Source organism: Siphateles boraxobius, unplaced genomic scaffold, assembly GCF_051911475.1.
Source record: "Siphateles boraxobius isolate OS27281-9 unplaced genomic scaffold, OSU_SipBor_1 43, whole genome shotgun sequence".
Classification (NCBI taxonomy): Eukaryota; Metazoa; Chordata; class Actinopteri; order Cypriniformes; family Leuciscidae; genus Siphateles; species Siphateles boraxobius.
The window spans coordinates 4,785,586-4,808,486 of NW_027509064.1; the positions used below are offsets into that span (position 1 = coordinate 4,785,586).

At 37.0% G+C, this 22,901-nt stretch overlaps 2 protein-coding genes across 2 annotated transcripts; both read left to right on the plus strand.

Moving 5' to 3' along the window:
- The first annotated feature begins 418 nt into the window (after nt 1–418).
- trnau1apa (tRNA selenocysteine 1 associated protein 1a) lies at nt 419–4,122 on the plus strand. The gene is made up of 9 exons (XM_077200155.1): nt 419–620; nt 745–842; nt 1,106–1,205; nt 1,341–1,393; nt 2,012–2,143; nt 2,219–2,338; nt 3,078–3,249; nt 3,438–3,468; nt 3,675–4,122. The coding sequence occupies exons 1-9, from the start codon at nt 597–599 to the stop codon at nt 3,851–3,853; spliced, it is 909 nt and encodes a 302-aa protein (XP_077056270.1). The 5' UTR covers nt 419–596; the 3' UTR covers nt 3,854–4,122.
- A 350-nt stretch (nt 4,123–4,472) lies between these two features.
- Nucleotides 4,473–21,190, plus strand: stx12 (syntaxin 12). Its single transcript, XM_077200135.1, has 10 exons — nt 4,473–4,568; nt 6,253–6,441; nt 13,356–13,425; nt 13,540–13,639; nt 13,801–13,938; nt 14,529–14,572; nt 14,671–14,776; nt 17,170–17,242; nt 18,163–18,245; nt 20,224–21,190. Exons 2-10 carry the CDS (start codon nt 6,345–6,347, stop codon nt 20,314–20,316), a joined length of 804 nt encoding a protein of 267 aa, XP_077056250.1. The 5' UTR covers nt 4,473–4,568; nt 6,253–6,344; the 3' UTR covers nt 20,317–21,190.
- The last annotated feature ends 1,711 nt before the right edge of the window (nt 21,191–22,901 follow it).

The following is a 22,901-nucleotide window of genomic DNA, read 5'->3' on the forward strand; positions in this document are numbered from 1 at the left end:
AAATCTCACCCATTACCTTAAATAGCTAAACAAAGTTTCACATGTTTGTGAACATACCTGAAAGTGATGCACAGAATTCATAATTGGGCTTTTTTTTTCTTTTACGCTTCTCAGCTTTAACGTTTCTTTCGTCTTTTCCCGGGCTTAATTGTTGTCAATCAGCGACACATGAAGTAGGGCGGGGCGGGGCGGGGCGGAAATGTCTTTCGTCGCATGTGCGTACTGCGTACTGCGTCAGAGACAATTTGACTGCGTTCAACGAAAATTGCATATTATGAAAAAAAAACAGTCTCAAATACATCTAACTTCAAATTAGACAATATCTAACTCAATGTCTATTGAGTGTCTCTCACTCAATACATAGGCTACCCTGTTCTGGTTCTCGTTTCTATGGCGCCGTCAGACAACAGAATTCTTTTATAAACATTTGCACGTGCTGCGAGTAACTCAACCTGATTTTACTTCAGAAAGAAAGAAGCGACTGGTTGGAAATAAAAATGCATAATTTCTACGGTAATGTAAACATACTTTACAAAAAATAACAACAGGGAAAAGCCAAAAAAAGCTTGAAACAGCAAAAATTACACGAACGCAAAATGAACAGCCTCTGGATGGGCAACGTGAGTTCAGCAAATATAACACCTCTCTCTATAAGTGTTCTATTGCGTGTTTACAGTTTGTACAAAAACGAGAATGTGAAGCTTTAGTATCTGGCTGTAAAGTTCGTGGTGTCTATGTTGATAGCTGGAGTCCTACATGGATGAAGAGTTCATACACAGAGCTTTTGCTCATATGGGAGAAACAGTGATGGGAGTCAGACTGATCCGAGACAAAATAACAGGGTAAAGATATCTATCTATCTATCTATCTATCTATCTATCTATCTATCTATCTATCTATCTATCTATCTATCTATCTATCTATCTATCTATCTATCTATCTATCTATCTATCTATCTATCTATCTATCTATCTATCTATCTATCTATCTATCTATCTATCTATCTATCTATCTATCTATCTATCTATCTATCTATCTATCTATCTATCTATCTATCTATCTATCTATCTATCATTAAGTGTCAGGATGTTGTTGATCTCTCCAGGAAAATGGCAGGATATGGCTTTGTGGAGCTGAGAGATAAGACATCAGTAGAGAGATGCCTCTGCAAAGTGAATGGAAAACCTTTACCTGGTGCCACTCCTGTAATCATTCACAATTTATGCTCACTTAAATGATGACCAGTTCATTATTGTAAAATATGAGACTGCAGAACTTTTCATCAAATAAAATGTTAGACTGTTCTATCATAACCTTACATTATAATGCAATCTTTACAGCCAAAGAGATTCAAGTTGAGTCGTTCCACTTATGGGAAACATGGTGAAAGCTGGTAAGAATTGCTTTTTTTTATTTTTATGAGTGGACTACCGTACAATGTTTTGCTTTTTTTATTTTTTATATGACTGGTGCAATATAGTGCTGCAAGCAAGTAACTATTCGAAGAAGATCCTGTGGACAGAAAGAAGGCTTGGATGAAAATATATCATTACAGACTCTGTTTGTGGAGGATGAGTATAGAATAGTGATCAACAAAATCAGCTTCAATAAACTTACAAACAGAATTCTTAATTTCAGAATTAACAGTAATTCTGTTCAAACCTGACATGCAGCTTCTAAAAGCTTTTGCGCTTAGGTTTAATTTTAGTATATTTTTTCTGTTCTATTTTTTGTGCTTTTTATTATTTGCAAATTCAAAGCAAAATAATAGCTGTGGAATAGATTATATGATCCCTGAAGTATCTTGGGGTTTGCAGTTAATTTACAGTTCTCAGGAATATCAAAGTCAGTGTTCAGTGCAGGCACAAAGTGGCCAACAGTAGACTATCAATGCGTGAAAATAGAGTTTAGACAGTTAAGTGAAAGATAATAAACTGCTATAGATGTGGTAACTCAATGCGATTCATTAAAACAGATACTCTCAGCACCGTCTTACTGCTGTTCCCTGCAGCTCTACTTTCTCCCTCTTTGTGTCGGATCTCACCCCAGACGTGGATGATGGCATGTTGTACGAGTTCTTTAATTTTCATTTTTCATCCTGCTGCAATGGGAAGATAGTTCTGGACAGCAATGGATATTCAAAGTGAGACCTGATGGATAAGTTCCTGTCAAATGTTTTCCTCTTCATTTCCTTCTGCTGATTCCTGTTGTTTTGTAGGTGCTGTGGCTTTGTGAGCTTTGAGAGTGAGAGAGAGCAGAGACAGGCTTTGGCAGAACTCCAGGGTGCTTCTGGACTCGGGAAGAAGCATTTACGCCTCAGTCTGGCTGCAAATAAACTGTGAGTATTTGTTATGATAGGAAATTCTTAATCTGGACACAATCTTTTCTTCTAATAAAAAAAACACACTGCCGTTTAAAAGTTTGAGGTCAGTAAGATTTTTGTTTAAAAATGTTGTTTTAATTTTTATTCAGCAAGGACACCTCAAATTCCTTATACACTTATAATGTTACAAAGTGTTTCTATTTCAAATAAATGCCGTTCTTTTGACCTTTCTGCTTGTCAAAAATGTACCATGGTTTCCAAAAAAAAAAAAAATCTCTTTTCAAGATTGATAATAGCACGAGATAATTCTTGAGCATCAAATCATCATATTAGTATGATTTCTGAAGGATCATGTGCCACTGAAGACTGGAGTAATGATGCTAAAAATGCAGCTTTGCCATTATAAGAATACATTTAAATATATTATTATTATTATTACAATACACTTTACGATATATTAGAATAGATAACAGGTGTTTAAAATGTGAAAAATATTTCACAATATTACTGTTTTTTTGTTGATCAAGCCTCTGTGAACGTTAGACTTCTTACCGACCACCAACTTTTGAACGGTATATGAAAAGAAGCATTACTCAGTGTAAAATGTTGTAAGGTATCGTAATGTCCGTAGCAACATAGCCTCGCGTGCCAACGTTTATAAGTTAGTGTTTTGATCTAATCTCAAGTACTGTATAAACAATGCTGTTATCACAAAAAAGTTTACATTAATGTTTCTATTCCTTCCCTCCGCTAGGAAGAAGAAAGAGTCATCTGAGAACCAAAATAGGCAATTCCATGCAGACAGCTATAATATCCATAACTCCTATCTGAACCAGTACTATTACCCAGGGTACTCCAGCTACTCGTCTTCATATGACTGGAACTATGATTACAACTACTTTAATCCTTCCCAAAACATCCTACAGGTACAGTAGATGTGATTTAATTTGTGCACAATTTTTCAGGACATGCCAAATGTGCATGAACCAATCAGCAACATTTTATTAAGTGCAGATTAAATTCTATTCCTGTCAGCGGTGCTTGTTTATCAGATTGTATAAGTCAAGTATTTTGTTTGCCTTAGTGTCTAATAAATTTGTTTTTGTAATCACAGGGTGAAGAGATGGAAGATGATGACCTAGAGTGTAAGTTTTTATTTGCCTGTTGGACTAACATTTACCTAACTTTTTTTTTTTTTTTTTACTCTTTGGATTCAACATTCCACAAAAGCACTAATCACAGCTTTTTATTATAATCCGATGTCATACAAATGACAGTTTACACTATACAAATGCCTTTATTCCACCACATGGGGTGCATTACACTTGCATCTTGTTTCTCTGTGTTCCAGATCCAGACTCTGAGATAAATGTGATGGAGGCAAATGAGAGATTTATGGACCAGAGTGAGGAACTTTACAGTGCTCTGATTGGTTGTTTCTTCCAGCCACCTGAATCATGGGACGGGGTCACCTGTAGTGTTACCTGTTACCTACCAGAACCAATTTATCAACATGAGGATATGGACTGAGTATATATACTCTTGTTTATTCACATTTTCTGTTTGTTTATATTACAAAGGATCCATTATTAAGGTAACTGAGGATGAAGATTAATTAAAATAACATTTGTTGATTTTTTTTTTTTAAGAATGCAGCTTTTGCAGTACTGTATGTGATTTATAATGCTACTGTAGAAGTGTATAAATTAAATGAATTCAGGTTTGTTTGTTTTGCCATGTTCTTTTGTTTGGAAGTGTACAATAAACAGTAAATTTAGTAAAATAAATAACTGAAATGAGTTTTGGTTTAAACAGCAATGTCTGGTTTGCTAATTTGGCACAAAATGTTGATTTTTTACTCAATCACTGACTTTATTTTTATTTAAGCTTAAGTACAGTATAGACAAAAAAAAAACATGTAGGCTACAAGAAAAAAAAATACAAATACTAAGAGATTGATAAAATATCAACGATAAAGTATCAGTGGTAATAAATAATGATTAAATATTATATAAAATTAGGTCGTTTATATAAATTTGAAGAGATTGAGAGAATTTTACATTGTTTTTATTAGCTTAGAATTCAGCTATTTACTGTTTATTTGTTTAAATAACAGTAGGATATTGGAGTGTGTGTGTTATGTACCCAGTTGTGCTATCACGTGCTCTTGAAGGCTCTGCCCCTTAGCGGAAGTACAAAGTGCATCAGACCGGAAGTCCCGAGTAAGGAGCGGCCCTGAACTCAAGTAAGATCATTAACGTTATATTTATTCCTCAGAATTAATAAAAAGAACACAATGACTGGTTCAATATATGTTCGGAATTGACATGAAAACTTCTTTAGATGTCAGACTAGGCTAACGTTAAACGCGGATGGTATAATACAGCATTATGATGCTTTTGTGTCAGTATATTTATGCTAATACTAGGATGTTGTTTTGTGCTTTAACGGGTTTTTGTTTGAATTGTAGTTTTCTGTGGCATTTAAGAGTAAACCAGTCTGTTGACTTTTTATAAATAAAACCGTATGATTTTAAAATGTAACAAAAGTTTCCAGCGGTGTTTTACGTCATTAAAGGTGTTTTAGTTAGTTAGCTCACCAGCTTAGCTTTCACTGTTCTGGTGTCAGTTTCTGTTTAATAGTTTTATGTTCACCTGAACATAAATAAACGACACGTATACTAGTTAAATAACGTAAATGACCATTAATTTTTAGTACCGCCTCTTTGAGTGTTGTGTAACAAACATGTAACGTAATATTATTCTGGTCATTTACATGATATATCATGATCTTTTTAAAGTATTTAATCGTTCATAAATTAACGTAACGTTACTCATCTGCCCAAAATAACTGTAATATGGACTTTTACTGCATGTTTAACTAAACTGAGTGTGATACTGGTGAAACATACTTGTTGACTCTGCAATATGAGTAAGCAGTTTAACACTAACGTGTTAAACTGCTTACTGACACAATGTGTCTTAGTCGTGTTTTGAGATGAAACAATGCAAATTTTATATGATGATGATGGAGGCAAAAATTATCACATTATTATTGATATAATGTGCTGTTAATTTTCAGCCTTATGCATTTTTTGTTTGCATTAAAGTAATAACATTTAGCCTACAACGATGGATGAATTTCACATTAAATAAAAATGTTGGTGGAGTGACCCTGAACATAACTTCTAACATCCTACATGTTTAAAAAAGTGACAAAAATGTATATAAAACCATTTCAGCCTCTAAACCATTTTAAGCAAAGGTATGACAAATGATTATAGGTATTTTATCTGTGATAAAATTTCAGCCCGGTTTTCGCATTGGTCTGAACAAAAACAGTCAAACTTTTCTGAAGAAAAAAAACAGAAAACATTCTTATATTTGATTAATTTATACACTCATTCATATAATTTCCCTCAGCACTCGCTTGTAAAGGTTTTCAAAAGTTGTAGAGGTTGTAAAACCTCTTACTCCTTCCACCATGTTTTCACACACAACAAAATGTAAAAAGTATTACTGTGAGTTTTTCAAATTGCGGAAATCAAATACGGTTTTAATGATAATTAAAATAGGAACGGATAATACTTTTTCATGGTTTTCAATCAAACCAGTATCTGTTTTATCCCTAATCATGTTAATGTGTTTGTTAATTTAATTCTTCAACCTTTAGTTGAAAACTGCAGGCGAAAGTTATTCAGGCAGTATGTACTACAGTTTGTAAGCTTTAAAGTACACACTCATACTGTGATCTGGGCTGTTTAATATCATGTTTTTTATCTGGTTATCTATTCTTATCATTACTGCCACCGAGCATGTAAGGTAGGTGACATTGTACACTGTTCCTTATACTAGTTAAAGGCACAAGGTGGTTGCAATGATAAGGTATTATAGCGTGTAATGTTATAATTGCTGTTTCTCTGTCCGCAGCATTTTTAAGCACTGATATATACTTCCTGCTGTAGTTTCATCCGCCCTTTCTCCCGAGACATCCATCGGAGCCAGCAGAATATCCTGCAGTCATGTCGTATGGAAGGACAGAGCAGCGCGTCCCACCAAAAGACTTCATCAGCCTCATTCAGACATGCAGCTCCAACATTCAAAAGATCACACAGAACAGTGAGTGTCTGGAGATTGCTGGATCTGTGTCGGTTATTACGGTGTGATGTTGATCTGAAAGTGCTAGTTAGTTGCAATTAATCTAAAGATACTACCAGGGAGTATATCAGATAAATTTGACAACATAGTGAAAGGTTCATGATGATTAAGGTATGCATAAAACCGTTAAAGGATGCATGTTGTGTATAAAGGTAGGGACACACCAAACCGCTGATGAAAGCCGACTGTGTTGTCGCCTCGCGTCGCCTGCGTCGGGGCAAAAAATCTTTGCTTGAACTAGGGCTGGGCAGCATATCGAGTTTGTACGACATATCGATATATTTTTTTGAAACTATATGGAATGAGGCAATACCGTTTATATCGATACAGTAGTTTGATACGAGCACATCTGAAAACTCATCGGACATCATGTCTTATGTGTACACAACGAATTCAGTTTTGTAGCATAACCACCATTAACACCATATAATAGCAAAGTCTGTGTTTTGTTACTTTCGATAATAAGCAAGGTGTAATTTTTGTTTGTAGACAATTCTGTCTACTTGCTCACGAAATTCAAACAATAAATGCCATTTTGGCGCTCTTTGCTGTGGTGTGACAGATCACTGTACTAGACTCCTCATTTCAAGCAGCGCGAAGAGCGAGTAAACACGATCATCTCTTAGTTACAGAATAAACATAAATGGACGCCTGAAGGTATGTTGAAAGATACAGTATACTTACTGAAAGGCATCATAACTCGTGTAATCGCTCAGTGTTTCAGCAGCGGAAAGACGTCAATAAAACAGTTTGTCACATAGCATATATTTACCTCAGCAGGCAAGTCATCCAAATGAACTCTTGCACTAAATGAATGCACTATATTTAGCCTTTATATTAGGCTATATTTTACTTAACCTGTTAATGATGTCTTGATTATTTAATGTGTGTTTAAAATATCTTTCATGAAAATGACAGCAACTGTGTAAATTATTATATTTCAATAATGAATTAAACATAATTTAATGCAAAAACTGCCTTATGTTCAGTCTACATGTTTTCATACAATGTGTTGGGTGTTGATTATTATATCTAAAAAATAAATAGCATCTGAATTTAGGCTAAAAGTTTAGGCTCTGTTGTTAACCTTTAATGTTATAGTAATGCGTGGGCTCCTTATATAGTTTACAATTAGCAGATCTTTTTTTTTTATCCTTGCGAAACGTTTAATTGTAATTGAATTAATTAAATTTTTTTCATTAAACCACTGTTTAAAAACAACAAAAAAAGCAATTTTAGCTTTCTAAACCGAACCGAACCGAGACGTCAGAACCGTGGGAAGAACCGAGTCGTCAGTTTTGTGTATCGTTACACCCCTACTATTTAAAGGGTAACTAAACCCCTGGTCAGAGCCCGACTCCACCCACTGGCAACATTTGAAAAATGCTGGAAAGGTGGGCAGAGCCCAGCGGAGGGGGGCGTGCACCTGATCTCCCTCTAGGCAAGGGCGTGGTTAACTCTGACATCAGAAGGTACCACAACTTCCAATAGGAAAATTCAACTGCAGTAGCCACCACCGTTCAACCTGAAGAGGGCAGCACTCAGACGTTTTTACACCATATGTTGTAGAATTAGGCTAAAACACTTTAAACCAAAATGTCAAACAATTTACTCGAATCAATGAACATCATTTATGAAGCTCCATTCTTACAGATCTTTAACTAAAAAAAGTTGTTTTAGTGTTTAGTTACCATTTAAGCAAATATATTGGTCTATATTCGTCATTAAAAAAGGGAAAGCGAAACTAGCACTTCAGGTAAACAAACCAAACCATAAACAAAGCAGCGCTTGCTCACTCAGCTCATGTTATTATGAAAATATTTGCGGATTGTAATGCTCAGGTTAGATGGCTCAAAATTAGACCATTCTTCTGTGTGCCGTTATGATTTCATCACTTTTCCCCTTATTCTTGTGTACTGATTCGTTCGCTAAACTGAACAGCCAAACAGAGTTCTCTCTCTCTCACTGACGCTGATTCTACATGAAAAAACCCTGACTCCATCTGACTAGAGCCAACGGTGCAGAAAGCAAAAAACTAAGTCGGCCGATGCTCAAAAATGGCCCGATGGCTGACCATTGGCTTGGGGTGTCCCTGGCTTAAGAATGAGAATGAAAATGAAGTGGAAAATAACTTTCTGAATTGTCTGACATGAATTAATTTCTTGAAGAACATGTTGGGTTATATTTCATTCTCAAATCAAAAGTAAAAAAAGATAATACAAATATAAATAATATAAAGAAAGAAAGCGTGTTTGTAGGACCCTTAAGATTTTTTGGCTTTATGAAATTATTTTGTGCTAACTGTGCACCTTTTCAGTGCCACTTCTTTGCCATTCTCTGTCATTTTCTCCATTGGGATTTAAAACATTTGTTCAATAAAGATTTCTGATCCATGTATAACCAAGTTATACAGCTCCGAGATGATTATGAAATTGAAATAACACTTTTTTGTTTAAAGAAGTCTCATGCTTACCAAGGCATTTATTTAATCAAGTAATAGAGAAAAAAAGTAATATTGTAAAACATTATTACAATTTTAAATGATCATTTTCTTTATGAATATATTTTAAAATGTAATTTATTCTCGAAATGTCAAAGCTGAATTATCATCAGCCAGTCTTACAAAGTAAATGCATTATAAATGTTACTGTCACTTTTGATGCATTTACTGTTCACTGACAAAATTTTATGCATTCTTGATGATTAAAAATATCATTCAGAGTGCCCGCGGGGTCTTAAAAAGTATTAAAAGTTGATCATTCAATATAGAGAAAATTAAGGCCCTTGAAAAGCATTAAAAAGTCTTAAATGCCATTTTCCAAGGTATTAAATTTTGTATCATATTTTCGTTATGTATATTTGTCCATAAAGTTTGCCTGAATTTAAACATTGGGTCGGCGAATAGTGGGGTTCTGTGTAGTTTATGGAATCCTGCTAGATATGACGTCACCTGTTACCGCGCTTCATGACGAGGGCCGTGTGTCCACCAAAGCGTTTTTTCACTCAGCTGGCGTAAAATTGCAATTGTTTTCAATGGGAGCGCCGCATTTTTTAAACGCCATGAGCGTAACGAGGCGCTGAGCGTGTATTTGACGCTCAAGCGCTGAGCGCCCGGCGTTTTTTTACTGGTTGCCGACAGTTGAAAAATGTTCAACTTTGGGTAAAACGCTGCGCTCATCACTGTCACTTTTTACACAGCCGTCCAATCACAGTGGAGGAGGGGCGGGACAAATACCACACGACCAACTGTCACAACATTCTTTCTGTACAACGACGTCAACCAGCAGAACTAACCGAACAAAATGGATGAAAAATAAATTTTTAGTATGAAACAAAATTATCTGCGAAATCAGTTACAAGTAAACTGTGCTGCGGATATCTGTATCATAGCAACGAATCGTCTCAACTGAAAAAACGCAGCGCTGCCAAAACGCTCTCAAGCGCCCACAGATAGGCGTTTTCAGCAGAGCGTCCAGCGTTTTCAGCCGGCTAAAAACGCTTTGGTGGACACACGGCCTTACTGCTGCGTGATAGCGCATACAGGTCCTTCTCAAAAAATTAGCATTTTGTGAAAAAGTTCATTATTTTCCATAATGTAATGATAAAAATTAAACTTTCATATATTATAGATTCATTTTCTAACCAACTGAAATATTTCAGGTCTTTTATTGTTTTAATACTGATGATTTTGGCATACAGCTCATGAAAACCCAAAATTCCTATCTCAAAAAATTAGCATATCATGAAAAGGGTCTCTAACGAGCTATTAACCTAATCATCTGAATCAACTAATTAACTCTAAACACCTGCAAAAGATTCCTGAGGCTTTTAAAAACTGCCAGTCTGTTTCATTACTCAAAACCGCAATCATGGGTATGACTGCCGACCTGACTGCTGTCCAGAAGGCCATCATTGACACCCTCAAGCAAGAGGGTAAGGCACAGAAAGAAATTTCTGAACAAATAGGCTGTTCCCAGAGTGCTGTATCAAGGCACCTCAGTGGGAAGTCTGTGGGAAGGAAAAAGTGTGGCAAAAAACGCTGCACAACGAGAAGAGGTGACCGGACCCTGAGGAAGATTGTGAAGAAGGACCGATTCCAGACCTTGGGGGACCTGCGGAAGCAGTGGACTGAGTCTGGAGTAGAAACATCCAGAGCCACCGTGCACAGGCGTGTGCAGGAAATGGGCTACAGGTGGCGCATTCCCCAGGTCATGCCACTTTTGAACCAGAAACAGCGGCAGAGGAGCCTGACCTGGGCTACAGAGAAGCAGCACTGGACTGTTGCTCAGTGGTCCAAAGTACTTTTTTTCGGATGAAAGCAAATTTTGCATGTCATTCGGAAATCAAGGTGCCAGAGTCTGGAGGAAGACTGGGGAGAAGGAAATGCCAAAATGCCTGAAGTCCAGTGTCAAGTACCCACAGTCAGTGATGGTCTGGGGAGCCATGTCAGCTGCTGGTGTTGGTCCACTGTGTTTTTTCAAGGGCAGGGCCAATGCAGCTAGCTATCAGGAGATTTTGGAGCACTTCATGCTTCCATCTGCTGAAAAGCTTTATGGAGATGATTTCATTTTTCAGCACGACCTGGCACCTGCTCACAGTGCCAAAACCACTGGTAAATGGTTTACCGACCATGGTATTACTGTGCTCAATTGGCCTGCCAACTCTCCTGACCTGAACCCCATAGAGAATCTGTGGGATATTGTGAAGAGAAAGTTGAGAGACGCAAGACCCAACACTCTGGATGAGCTTAAGGCCGCTATCGAAGCATCCTGCCTCCATAACACCTCAGCAGTGCCACAGGCTGATTGCCTCCATGCCACGCCGCATTGAAGCAGTCATTTCTGCAAAAGGATTCCCGACCAAGTATTGAGTGCACAACTGAACATAATTATTTGAAGGTTGACTTTTTTTGTATTAAAAACACTTCTTTTATTGTCGGATGTAATATGCTACTTTTATGAGATAGGAATTTTGGGTTTTCATGAGCTGTATGACAAAATCCTCAGTATTAAAACAAAAGACCTGAAATATTTCAGTCGGTGTGCTATGAATCTAAAATATATGAAAGTTTACTTTTTATCATTACATTATAGAAAAATAATGAACTTTATCACAATATGCTATTTTTTTGAGAAGGACCTGTATGTCCCGTACGCACGGTTGTTAAACAACATCGTTGACTAAAAGGAAATTAAATATACGCAACAAGCTTAAGTAGCATCTTAAGGTTTTCTTTCAGTTGGAACATTAAACAATATGTGTAAACAAAAATGTAAAGAAGCATTTAAGATTAATACGAAAGGGGAAAAACGCTAATAAAACAGACCGTTCCACTTATCGTACAGAACGAAGGTATACACTCGAGTCACCATAATATTTATCTTGTTTATATTGTGTCACTTTCATGTTGAGAAAAACAATAATATTCACATGCTCGAGTAGAAAACGCGCTGCCGCCTACAGACGTTGCAGGGACACAGTGAAAGATAACAAAGTTTCTAACAGCACTTCGCGTTTTCTGTTAAGGACTGATTCTTTAACGAAACGTAAAGGAAGTATATGTCTCAAAATCATTTTGCTATCAGTTAAGTAATCATCTCGCTCACTCGGATTCAGCTGCGCTACCTGCAGTCCTCAATGCATTGATGGACAGCTATCTTTCCTCATTCTACTGCTGTTTGGATTTCATGTAATTTCTCATTGTGGTGGTGATATTACAACTCAGTATCATTAATTAATTTGATTAAAAGTAATTCCGTTTTGTAATATCATTTAGTAAGATCATTTTCACCCAAGTAATTCCAAACTTCACGAGGGTGACTACGACATGTGATCAAATACAATCAACACGCTCCACAGCGCCAAACAGTGTATTTAATTATAACTGCGAGTAAGTGATTGGGATGTATCATGGATTCACAGCATTTACTGCCAGCAAAGCAACCTAGTAAAATTCGAATAGTATTTTATTTTTTCGAATAATAATTACAGATCGAATATTCATTTACTGACACTCTGCTCTGGTGCATCAAATCCAGCACTCAGTGGTAAACACAGGTAAAGTGTCTGACAAGTCAGGTGTTTGTCATGAGAAGTGTACCACAAAAGAGCTATGGTTTGCAGACAGGTATAAGAGTTGTTGTTACAAATACGTCTTTTGAATATACTTTGTGAACTCATTGTCCCTTTAGCTCAGAGAGGTTTATTTCCCCTCTTCAATAGGTTTTGTCAATTGTTTTGTTTATTGGTCTAATTCTGGTTTCTCTTTCTAATAAACCTTGCATTGGGTCAGTCATTCAATTAATTATCTTGTGCTTCATTCCCACCCTTTTGAATTATTTTGTACTGATTAGGAGTTATCACAAACTAAGACTGTTTAGTTGTGCTATCTTACAATCAGTATATAAATGTAAGGTGTCGCTGATGTAACGGTTAAAACTTGAAGTGGCGATGAGGTCTTAAAATGTATGGAAGGGGTCTTGAAAAAGGTCTTAAAAGGTATTAAATTTAATTCCATGATTCCTGTATATACCCTGTCATTAAAAAAAACATTCTTGAGTAATATCTGAACTCTTGATATGATTGTTTTTATTAAGAATTTCAAAATTATTTGTGATTTTTATTTTTATTGGGAATTAAATTTGATCTTATTTCTTACTAATTGGGACTGTTGGACTCATTTGTATTTAGCTTTTACTTTTTTTTCTCCATGCACAAAATAATATTCTTCTTGTTTTGTATTTCTGTTTTGATGTGAAATATGATTTACATTTGTTAAATAGATTTACACTATTGTCCCTATTTGTCTTCTGTGAGAGATCTGCATTGACTCTACACAGCCTGATTTTTGAGTAACTTTGTGTTTTCTACATTAGCGGCTCAAATCAAGAACATGGTAAACCAACTGGGAACAAAACAAGACACCAGTGAACTGCGTGAGAGACTGTGAGTGTTTAACTCTTGATTTAATTATAGCTTGATTTAATTATAAGTGTTAATTATAACGCTTCCTGTTCCTCTTGTGCACTTGTATTCTCAGTATTTGTGATTTTTATACAGTCAGCAGGTGCAGCACTACACAAATCAGCTGGCCAAAGAGACCAACAAACACCTGAAAGACCTTGGCGTACTCTCTCTACCCGTCTCCCTGTCTGAACAGGTGCGTTTGTATGTGCAGGCTCACATTTTAACCTCCAGAGTAATGTTTACATGAAGCCTAAGGAAATGAAAATTAAAATGAGAAGATCAGTTAAAGGTGTTGTTGAATAACCTATTTTCTGAATCGTTTGGTTAAAATAATTGATTTCTATCTTTAAATAGAGACAGCAGAAAATCCAGAAGGACCGGCTGATGAATGATTTCTCCGCTGCTCTCAACAACTTCCAAGCAGTGCAGCGTCGAGCCGCGGAGAAAGAGAAGGAGTCGGTGGCCAGAGCCCGAGCAGGGTCTCGCCTCTCTGTAAGATATACTTATCGGTCCTTTAAGAATAATGTTTCCACATTAGCTCCGATCCAAAACCTTGTGAAATGTCTCCATGGGTAGTTAAGGCAGAAAGGTGACACTATGTCATTCATGATCGCCATGCAAACACTGCTCCACATGTGAATCGCACAAGGCTCGACTGCATTTACATTTGTTTGCAATAGAGCCTGATGTTAGAATGTTTATAACTTGAACCCAAAAATACCTTACAACAGGGTTGGAAATGAACAGGGGCTCAGTGCAAAAATGACATCAAAATGAACAAGAGCAGGTACATTTAATAAGGTAATCATAAAAATCACCGTACAAAGGTAGAAAATGGCCCTAGAAATCAATCTCAAGGGGCAAATATTGTTCCTTATTGAAAAAGCTAATTTCTTGCCCTACACACAAATATTTTATTGAAAAAGTCTTTTACTTAATAAATTATAATATTTGAGATCAAACATTGTGAAATCATTCATTGTTAGTAAAATGCTGACCTATGTTATTAAAGTTTAAAATATTAAAGTATTCTTCAGTATGTATTGTTGAGTGAAGTGCTTTTGTGTTGTGATTTACTTTAGGCTGAAGATGGAGGTCATGAAGAGCAGCTCGTCTCCTTTGATAAGTATGCCTCAGATATTCCCTGATTATGAGCTCCCAGCACTGAGTAAAAGCATTGCAGTTGAAAACATTGTGTGTGTGTGTGTGTGTGTGTGTGTGTAGTAATGATGACTGGGGTAAGACCACCATTCAGACAGAAGAAGCGGCCATAACAGAGGAGGACCTGGAGCTCATTAAAGAAAGAGAAACTGCCATTCGACAACTTGAGGTTAGTTTTCTATTTTTTGCCTAAAACTCAGATGCGCGAAAAATTGTTATGGCGATTTACTACTAATCATAGAACCGGCTTTACTGATGAGATGCGCATGCGTCACAAGCTTTGATTATGCGCCGGAAGGGGGTCACGCGCTGGGGGGAGGGGGGTGTGGTACGACCGTTTGATTGACAACTTACTGTCCAATGATTCTAGGTGGTCTTGGAAATGATTGGCTGGAGTTTTTCGAGTCCTGCCCGTTCCACAGATGATTAAATTGCTTATTTTTCATTTCAGTGCTTCTAACTCAGTGGCTGTAAGTGGGTTAGGAATAGGATTTCAAGTTATCTTGAAAAAATGGACAAAAAAGAGAATCACATACCCCACCTTTAACTTTGACCGCGGCGTGCACTCAAGCTCGCCAATGCCACGCTCCGCTTTGGTCGACTCAGCAACAAAACATCCTCGCACAGCGCAATCCATTGAAATAAATGGGTTTCATAGGGCAGTGCATTCTGCGTCCTGTCTATAAGGGCCATTAGGGGCTGTTTACACCTTGCCACTTCATGCGTTTTCTCAGATCAGATCTGAGAAAACGCCCCCTTCCTTCCTCTCTGATCCGCGATGTATTTTTCACTGCGTGAGATCATGGTGTGTGCGTGAGAGCGGCGTAGCTTGTCGGACATAGCGACAGTAACTAAGCGGGGCGGGTCTTTGTGAAGGGTCAATTCCCACGCTATATGCAGATTTAATGGAGTTCACGCCACTGAAAGCAACAGATATGAGCTGCATTTTATTGATCATCAGCTAAAATCAAAATCAAAGACCGCAATAAGAGAGAGCGGCAACAGCACTGGTAAGATAATTTAGTTTCTTTACTTTTAATGATGATGATTGTGTGTTAAGCGTCTGCGACTTTCACTTTGATTTGCGATAGTTTGCTCGTTGGCTTGATGAATAGAGCTTCTCATCTGCGGTAATGCGTGTTGCAGTAGCGCCGTCATATCTGGCTATAACATTACATATAGCCTATAACAGTGGTTCTCAACTCCAGTCCTCGGGACCCACTGCTCTGCACATTTTTTATGTCTCCTTATTCAACACACCTGATTCAGATCACCAGCTTGTTAGGAGAGACTCCTTGATCTGAACTGAGTGTGTCAGATAAGAGAGACATATAAAATGTGCAGAGCAGTGGGTCCCGAGGACTGGAGTTTAGAACCACTGGCCTATAACACGCTCTCACATGTTTATTTTTTAGCATTTTTGGATGGAGTAAAATTTACATGTGTGGTTTCACCAACCAGATGCATTTACACTTTTACATCAGATTTACATCAGTTTCATGAATGCGGCCCAGACCTCCTCCTGAAGTGGTTTGAGCGATCGGATTCAAATCCGTCTCAAATGCGTCTGGAGGGAATTTACACCTGCTCTTTTCACGATCGGATAGCTATGAGATCTGAGAAATCGTATGAAGTGGTCAGGTGTAAACAGCCAGTGACTGAAAGTATTTGGTGTGATAATGTAATGTTAGTATTGGATGTCCGTTATTGCACGTTCATTTGTGGAATATGCAGTGAACATTGCCAAAGTTACAGCACAGTAACCGTAACGTTAACTACACGCAAATTAAAACCTGCAAACGTTAGCCCAGTGCATAACAACAATCGTCGATTGCTGAACAGAAATCGTGTCAGATGGAGTGTCATAGAAGTAGCCTACTGTAAGGTTGAAGATGGCCTTATGCAATATTTGCACTGCTGTATTCCAGTAGATAAATGTATATGTCTTGGCTTTTTTTTATTTTTTATTAATATAGGCTATTTATCAGGCAGGTGCCTGTGCACTGTCAGTCTTCTGGGTTAAAATTGAATTAAAGGTTGTTGTTGCACTATCTCAGATTTTGTTCAAACCTTGTCTATATCAAGAATGTGTCCCAAAACCAAGGCCTGTAACATATTTCTGTTCAAATCCTATTTCTTCATATTTTCAGCCCTTGAAATTTCTTCAGTTTTACAGCCTGAATATCATATTATCTTGAAGCAATATTTGGGCATTAATATAATGAAAAGTATTATTCATAGGCATTATCTACCGGTACTTAGACAGTGATACATTTTGAAAAATAAAACTTGCTTAAATATCTGATCCTTCTGCTATTACGAAACTTTTTCAATTTTGCCTGTTTTATAGCATTATCTCTTTAATGTGATAGAAACACTAAATAATAATTTTGACTATGCATTGGTATGTAATGTGAGGTGCTGGAAAGGCTTTAAAATGGACCTTGAAAGTGCTTGAATTTGACCTTGGAAAAGGTGTACGAACCCTGATTTTTGTATTCATGAGTTACGTGTTTGTGCTGTCATCTGTAATTTTGCTCATTACCTCGTCTGTTATTGCAGTCAGACATTTTGGATGTGAATCAGATTTTCAAGGATCTTGCTGTGATGATCCATGATCAGGGTGAAATGATAGGTGAGTACAGTCTGTCTTTAATCTATACTTCTGCACATTGCTGTTACAACATTTTCAAACAAAAATGAAAATTCTGTCATTTATTCATGTATGAATCACACAACCAGTATGACTATTCCGTGAAACCAATAGGTGAAATTTTTTTATCTGTTTTGTCCCAAGGATGCAAAAGCACCATAAAAGTGTCAGACATGGGTTTGGAATGACATGATGGTCATTAAATGATGACAGAACTTTTAGGATATTAGCAGTGCAATTTGTTGTGAATTCAACAGGTTAAACCTATACATTTCTATGGCCTCTAATTTATCCACATGATCAACTTTGCTGGAAAAACCTGTTGTACACAATCTACTAAATGCCTGCCATCGTCTGATTGATATTTTATACTTTTTTTTTAGGAAGTAAAAGTCCTTTTAGTATATTTTTTAAAAATGATTCCCTCCCTAGGTTGTGATACACATTTTTGCTGTGAAATCTCAATTTATTATGTAAGAATAACTTTTATATTGTTAGTAATATTTCAAGATGAACGCTTACTGAATTTTTATAGAAAAAGCATGTTAAAATGTGATTATTAAATATGTAATTATTGATTATGTGATTTATTAAATCAACACACAACAACTGAAGCAGCAAACTTTGTGAAACACAAAATTTGTGTCACTGCCAATATGCGCTACCATGGCTGTATTATTGGGCGTTATAGAGTGACAACTGATATTTTATATGCATTTTATGCAAGTAGTTTGTTATACTTTTATAAAGATCTCATTGATTTACATCAACCACGTTTGCGCCACTGTCAAAGCATCTGAATTATGAAATGCACTTATATATTTTTTGTTAATTATGGAAACTTGAGTATGTTTAACATCAGGTTGTCAGCTTGTCACACATCTAAATGTGTGTGGTTACAGATAGCATAGAGGCTAATGTGGAAAGTGCAGAAGTGCATGTGGAGAGAGGAGCTGAGCAATTACAGAGAGCGGCTCAGTATCAGGTACAGTAGAAGCTTCAGCATTTCTCACACACACACACACAGACACACAGACACACACACACACACACACACACACACACACACACAGACAGCTATGGCATTTTTTAAATATACGTGCATTCTCAGTTAGAACACCTGTCTTTGAGTTTTTCAGCATATGCATTGTCTTCTAAGTCCCTTTGGGAGGACAACACAGGGCTCCACACTGTGACCAAATGGTTGCATTTTGCAACCTTTTTCCCTGCAAGTGTGACTAAATTTTGTTAGAGGTCACACTGGTTCGACCACCATGTCGCCCAACTGAAAAGAGCTGCCATTTCTGTTGCACATGAGAAACGGCAAACAAAAACGAAAGCAGAACAAAACCACGCTACTCGTTTGAGCTGCGCAGACAGTTTATCAGCTCGAACCAATAATAGTCAGCGCAGCGCAAGCTCAAAAAAGGTATTCGCGGGCCGATCTTGATCACGTGACACCGTTACTACATAGCGCTGGGAGATCAAGTGAGAAAGTGTTTGAATTCTCTGCAGTATTATTAACACCGTTACTGCCAGATCTATTGAGGAACATTCAAATTGAGCACAGTTCTCTGTTATAAATCATAAAAATCTGATCAAATAGCACTGACGTGGAAACCATGAGAAAAGCTGTGCCATGATTTAACAAGTTAAAGAAGACATTTCAGTCCACAAATAACCAACATTCGCAATGGATTTAATGTAGTAATGCTAACTGTAACCATGGTATTGTGGCAGAAATAGTCTAATCTTTTTACTTTATTTATTTCAGGGGTCATACAACCTTTTGAGAGTGAAATTCACACTTTTTCTAGCACTTCAAAGCCCTAAATATTTAAGTTTAAATGTAATTTTAATGTGATGACCAAAAAATTAGGCCTATAACCAGTACATAGCAGCAGAGGAGCACATATTGGCTTATTAGTCATTTCCACTCCCTAATTATTCCACTCCACACATTATGCTTTTAAATTTGTTTAGATATTCTGAAATCCTTATTATAAAATATCAAGTCATCAAGAAATAAAAAAATTAAAGCCCACCACGATCTCATGAAAATGCGTATCACGAATTTTATTTCTTGTGCCATTTATGCCGAAAAATAGTTTTTGCGTGCATATGATATGCAGTTTTCGTGTGTATATGATATGCACTTTATGGCATGTAATACACACGCACTCCACACCCATAATCCTACCCAAAGGGTTTACAGTGTTTATATTATGCACGCAAAAACTATTTTTAGCATATAAATGGCACAATAAATAAAATTAGTGGTAGAGATACCCACTTTCATGAGATTGTGTTGTATTTTCCCACCAGTCCTGAGATCTCTCTTCGTCCTCCTCCACCTCAAAATCATGGTGATGTTTGGTGAACTTCGCATAGGCCTATATCGCAAAGCATATTACGAGTTCGTCCATCTGTGCAAGAACCCCCTTTAAGCATGCGTGACGTTTCAGATAGTATGCCAAGTGTAAACGCATGAATCGGAAATGGGTCACAATTGAAAGCACGTGTAAACAGACGGTAAAAAAAATCGGATATAGGCAACAAATCAGAATTGGGCATCAAGACCTGCAGTGTAAACGAGGCCGAAGTCTCATGAAAAGCAAAAACTTCTTCAAATTGCGAAGAATTACACAAAGCAAGTAAAGCTCTTTTTAGTGATTGACAATCCCCCCACCCCCCTCTGCACTACCAAATCAGGTGCTGGCTCTACCATCTGTAGAACTTAGTGGCACTGGTGCTACTGCTCTCAAATGTTAGTCTGGAGGCCTGCAACATCTGATACAAACTTTAATGTAAATTAGAGTTTCGATTAGGGCAAATGGATTCACTTATTATTGACTGTTTGTTAATGTATAACAAAATATGTAGCAACATGGCAGGATCTAAAACTAATCATGTTGCATAAATTCTATTTGATGATAATGACTATTTTCTTTCCATCACTGTAGCAAAAGTCTCGTAAGAAGATGTGTATCCTGGCAGTGGTCCTTTCCGTAGTGATCGTCATCATCAGCATTGTTATCTGGCATTATTCCAAATGAAGATCCTTCCTCTACCCTTCCCCTTTTTCTGTCATTTCTTTAATTTATTTTCTTGCTTGCAAATCCAATGCCATCCACATGTGAAGGGAGGTCAGTGGCTCTCAACAGCACCTGTAGGTTTGCAGGGTTAGATACAGTATGAAGTGGCTAAAGCGAATGTAACATTCCCTAGCCTCTCTCCTCCGGCCCTTTAGTTCGTAATGAAGAAGGAATTAGCTCACGGATGTGGTGGGAAAAAAGTTATATAAGATTACATATAGATTCTTGTGATACATTTCTAGCACTAACACTACTTTACATTTCTTAATAAAACCAGATTATTTCATTTTGAGATAAGGTGTAAAATGGCATTTAATGACTGAATTGTTTGTTTTTACATCTTACTGTAATATAATTTTGGCTTTAGATGTGTTGTATAATGTACATTTCAGATACGTGAAGTTTTCAAGTCACTCCAAAGGTTAACAGCAAATTGCTTAGATGAGCTGCAGAATTAATTGTGCATTGTTGTTGATACCAGTGATAACAGTAGACCAGAAGAATTGCAAGTATGAAGCAGCAATGATACCTAAAGCTCAAACATCTCTGAACTTCAGTTTCAATACTGTTACTGGTGTGAAAGCATAGGTTTATTATACAGGTCTATTAATCATATAGCTGTAAATGTGTTGTATAAGCACTTGTAATCAATATTATGTCTGAAACAGATTTGTATATTTCAACATGAAAAGTCTGCACAGTACATTAAAATTATGTAAAAAGAATTGCACTCATACTTTTAGAACATGCAAAAATGAATGTTTTTTTTTTCTTTTTTTAAAATTGATTTATATGACTGCTATGAGTACATGAGTAAAGAAACATGTCTTAATCATGTCTGCCTTCCTGATTCTCTTTTATAATTGTTCAAGCCACATTTAGCAGTGGAGAAATGAGCACTGTGAATGTGACCATTCAGGATATGCTATATATTTCAGAAAGTACACTGTGTACGCTATATCAGCCCAGCATTCACTGCAGTCTTTTGATTGACTTTAGTTATGTGGGCTAATTAAAGATTAGGGTTTTTATTACCCTTTAGGCTTACCTTTAAAAATAGCAGAATATTAAACTTTGCCGGGCAACTAGTGTCCCACATTGTTTTTGCTATGGACATGAGGATGGGTTTCAATCGGATAATACTTAATCTGGGATTAATCTGGTGGGCAATAGAATAAGTCACCCAAAAACAACCGGTGGGCACATTATAGCATAAAAAGTGCTTCAGACCACCTTGGTAACCTCATATCAATTCCCTGATCTTGTCACAGCAAGGTTTCACTAAAAAAAATGTAGTTGCTATATACATTCAGACATGCATCCTTACAATAGAAATATTAGACTCAACAGCAGATGTCAGTGTTAAACAAGTTTTTTGGGGTTGAAGACATTACCTCTACTGAAGGTATATCACTCCGTACTGGCTAAGTCTGTTGTGTGTGTGTTGTGCATTCTTTTATTTAGAATTGGTACTTTTATGTATGTGTAGTTTGTTACACAGTAAACTGCAACCAATGTGATGCTTTCAGTACTCCTTCCAACAAAGTTCAGCTTTCATTTGGGCCTGAAATAGTCACATCAGCATAACTCTTAGAATTAAAAACACATGCATAAATCGTGCCATTTAACAAAATGACTAACCTTTAGTTCTCCTCATCATCTGACTCGATATTAGTCTGACTGTGCCTCTGCTTTAACCCAGAAATCATGATGGATGTGTTGCTCACATTCTGTGGTGGAACAGTCAGTGGTTAATGCCAAGGAGCAGCTTGCCCTTTGCAGACAAATAACTGATGGTTACGAAAACACTAGACTTTTATTATATAAATGCTGTGTTATGCTGCTCTTGCTTGTCGGTGATTTATGACGTTCACAAAAAAAATAAGTAATTAATCTGCAAACTATCAGTTTTTGAATGTCCAATGTGATTATTCTGGATGAACATGATCACAGATCGAAGAGCATGGCTATATGTCAAGTCATATAAATTTAGCAATTATTAACATGGTAAAACATTCAAATGAGGCCAAATACAGGGTCTGTGAAGTGACGGTATAGCAGAGGAAATTCCTTTCTTGGTTACACACCACTGTCTGCCACAGGGAAGACCTTATTCAACCTTGTCTGAGATTTCCCATCAGTACTGCTCATGTCCCTCATTCCATGCTCCCCATAGCTGGGCTGCAATCTCAAACGAATCCTGGAAATAGCGTGGGATTCATCAGGCTGGATAATGGGTATGGATACGGTTCAAGACTTTGATATCCGGCTCTCCTCATGTGCATCTGTTGCTTAATCTGGCTCCAAAACTCCAGCTGAGCTGTCACCATGAGCCCAGAGTGCTCACTTGTTTGATCTTCTTCAGTGAATGGACCAAGAACATCAGGCTTGTCTTTTCTGGAAGGTCAGTACATAGTTTGGGCCCGAGTATTTTCTCTAAGGTAGTAAACAGACAAGGGCTGCTTTCTCCTTCACAATCCATTCTAGTTCTGATAGAACACTGATACCAAAGTTGTTTAAATACCATGTATGATAAAAAGACGTTT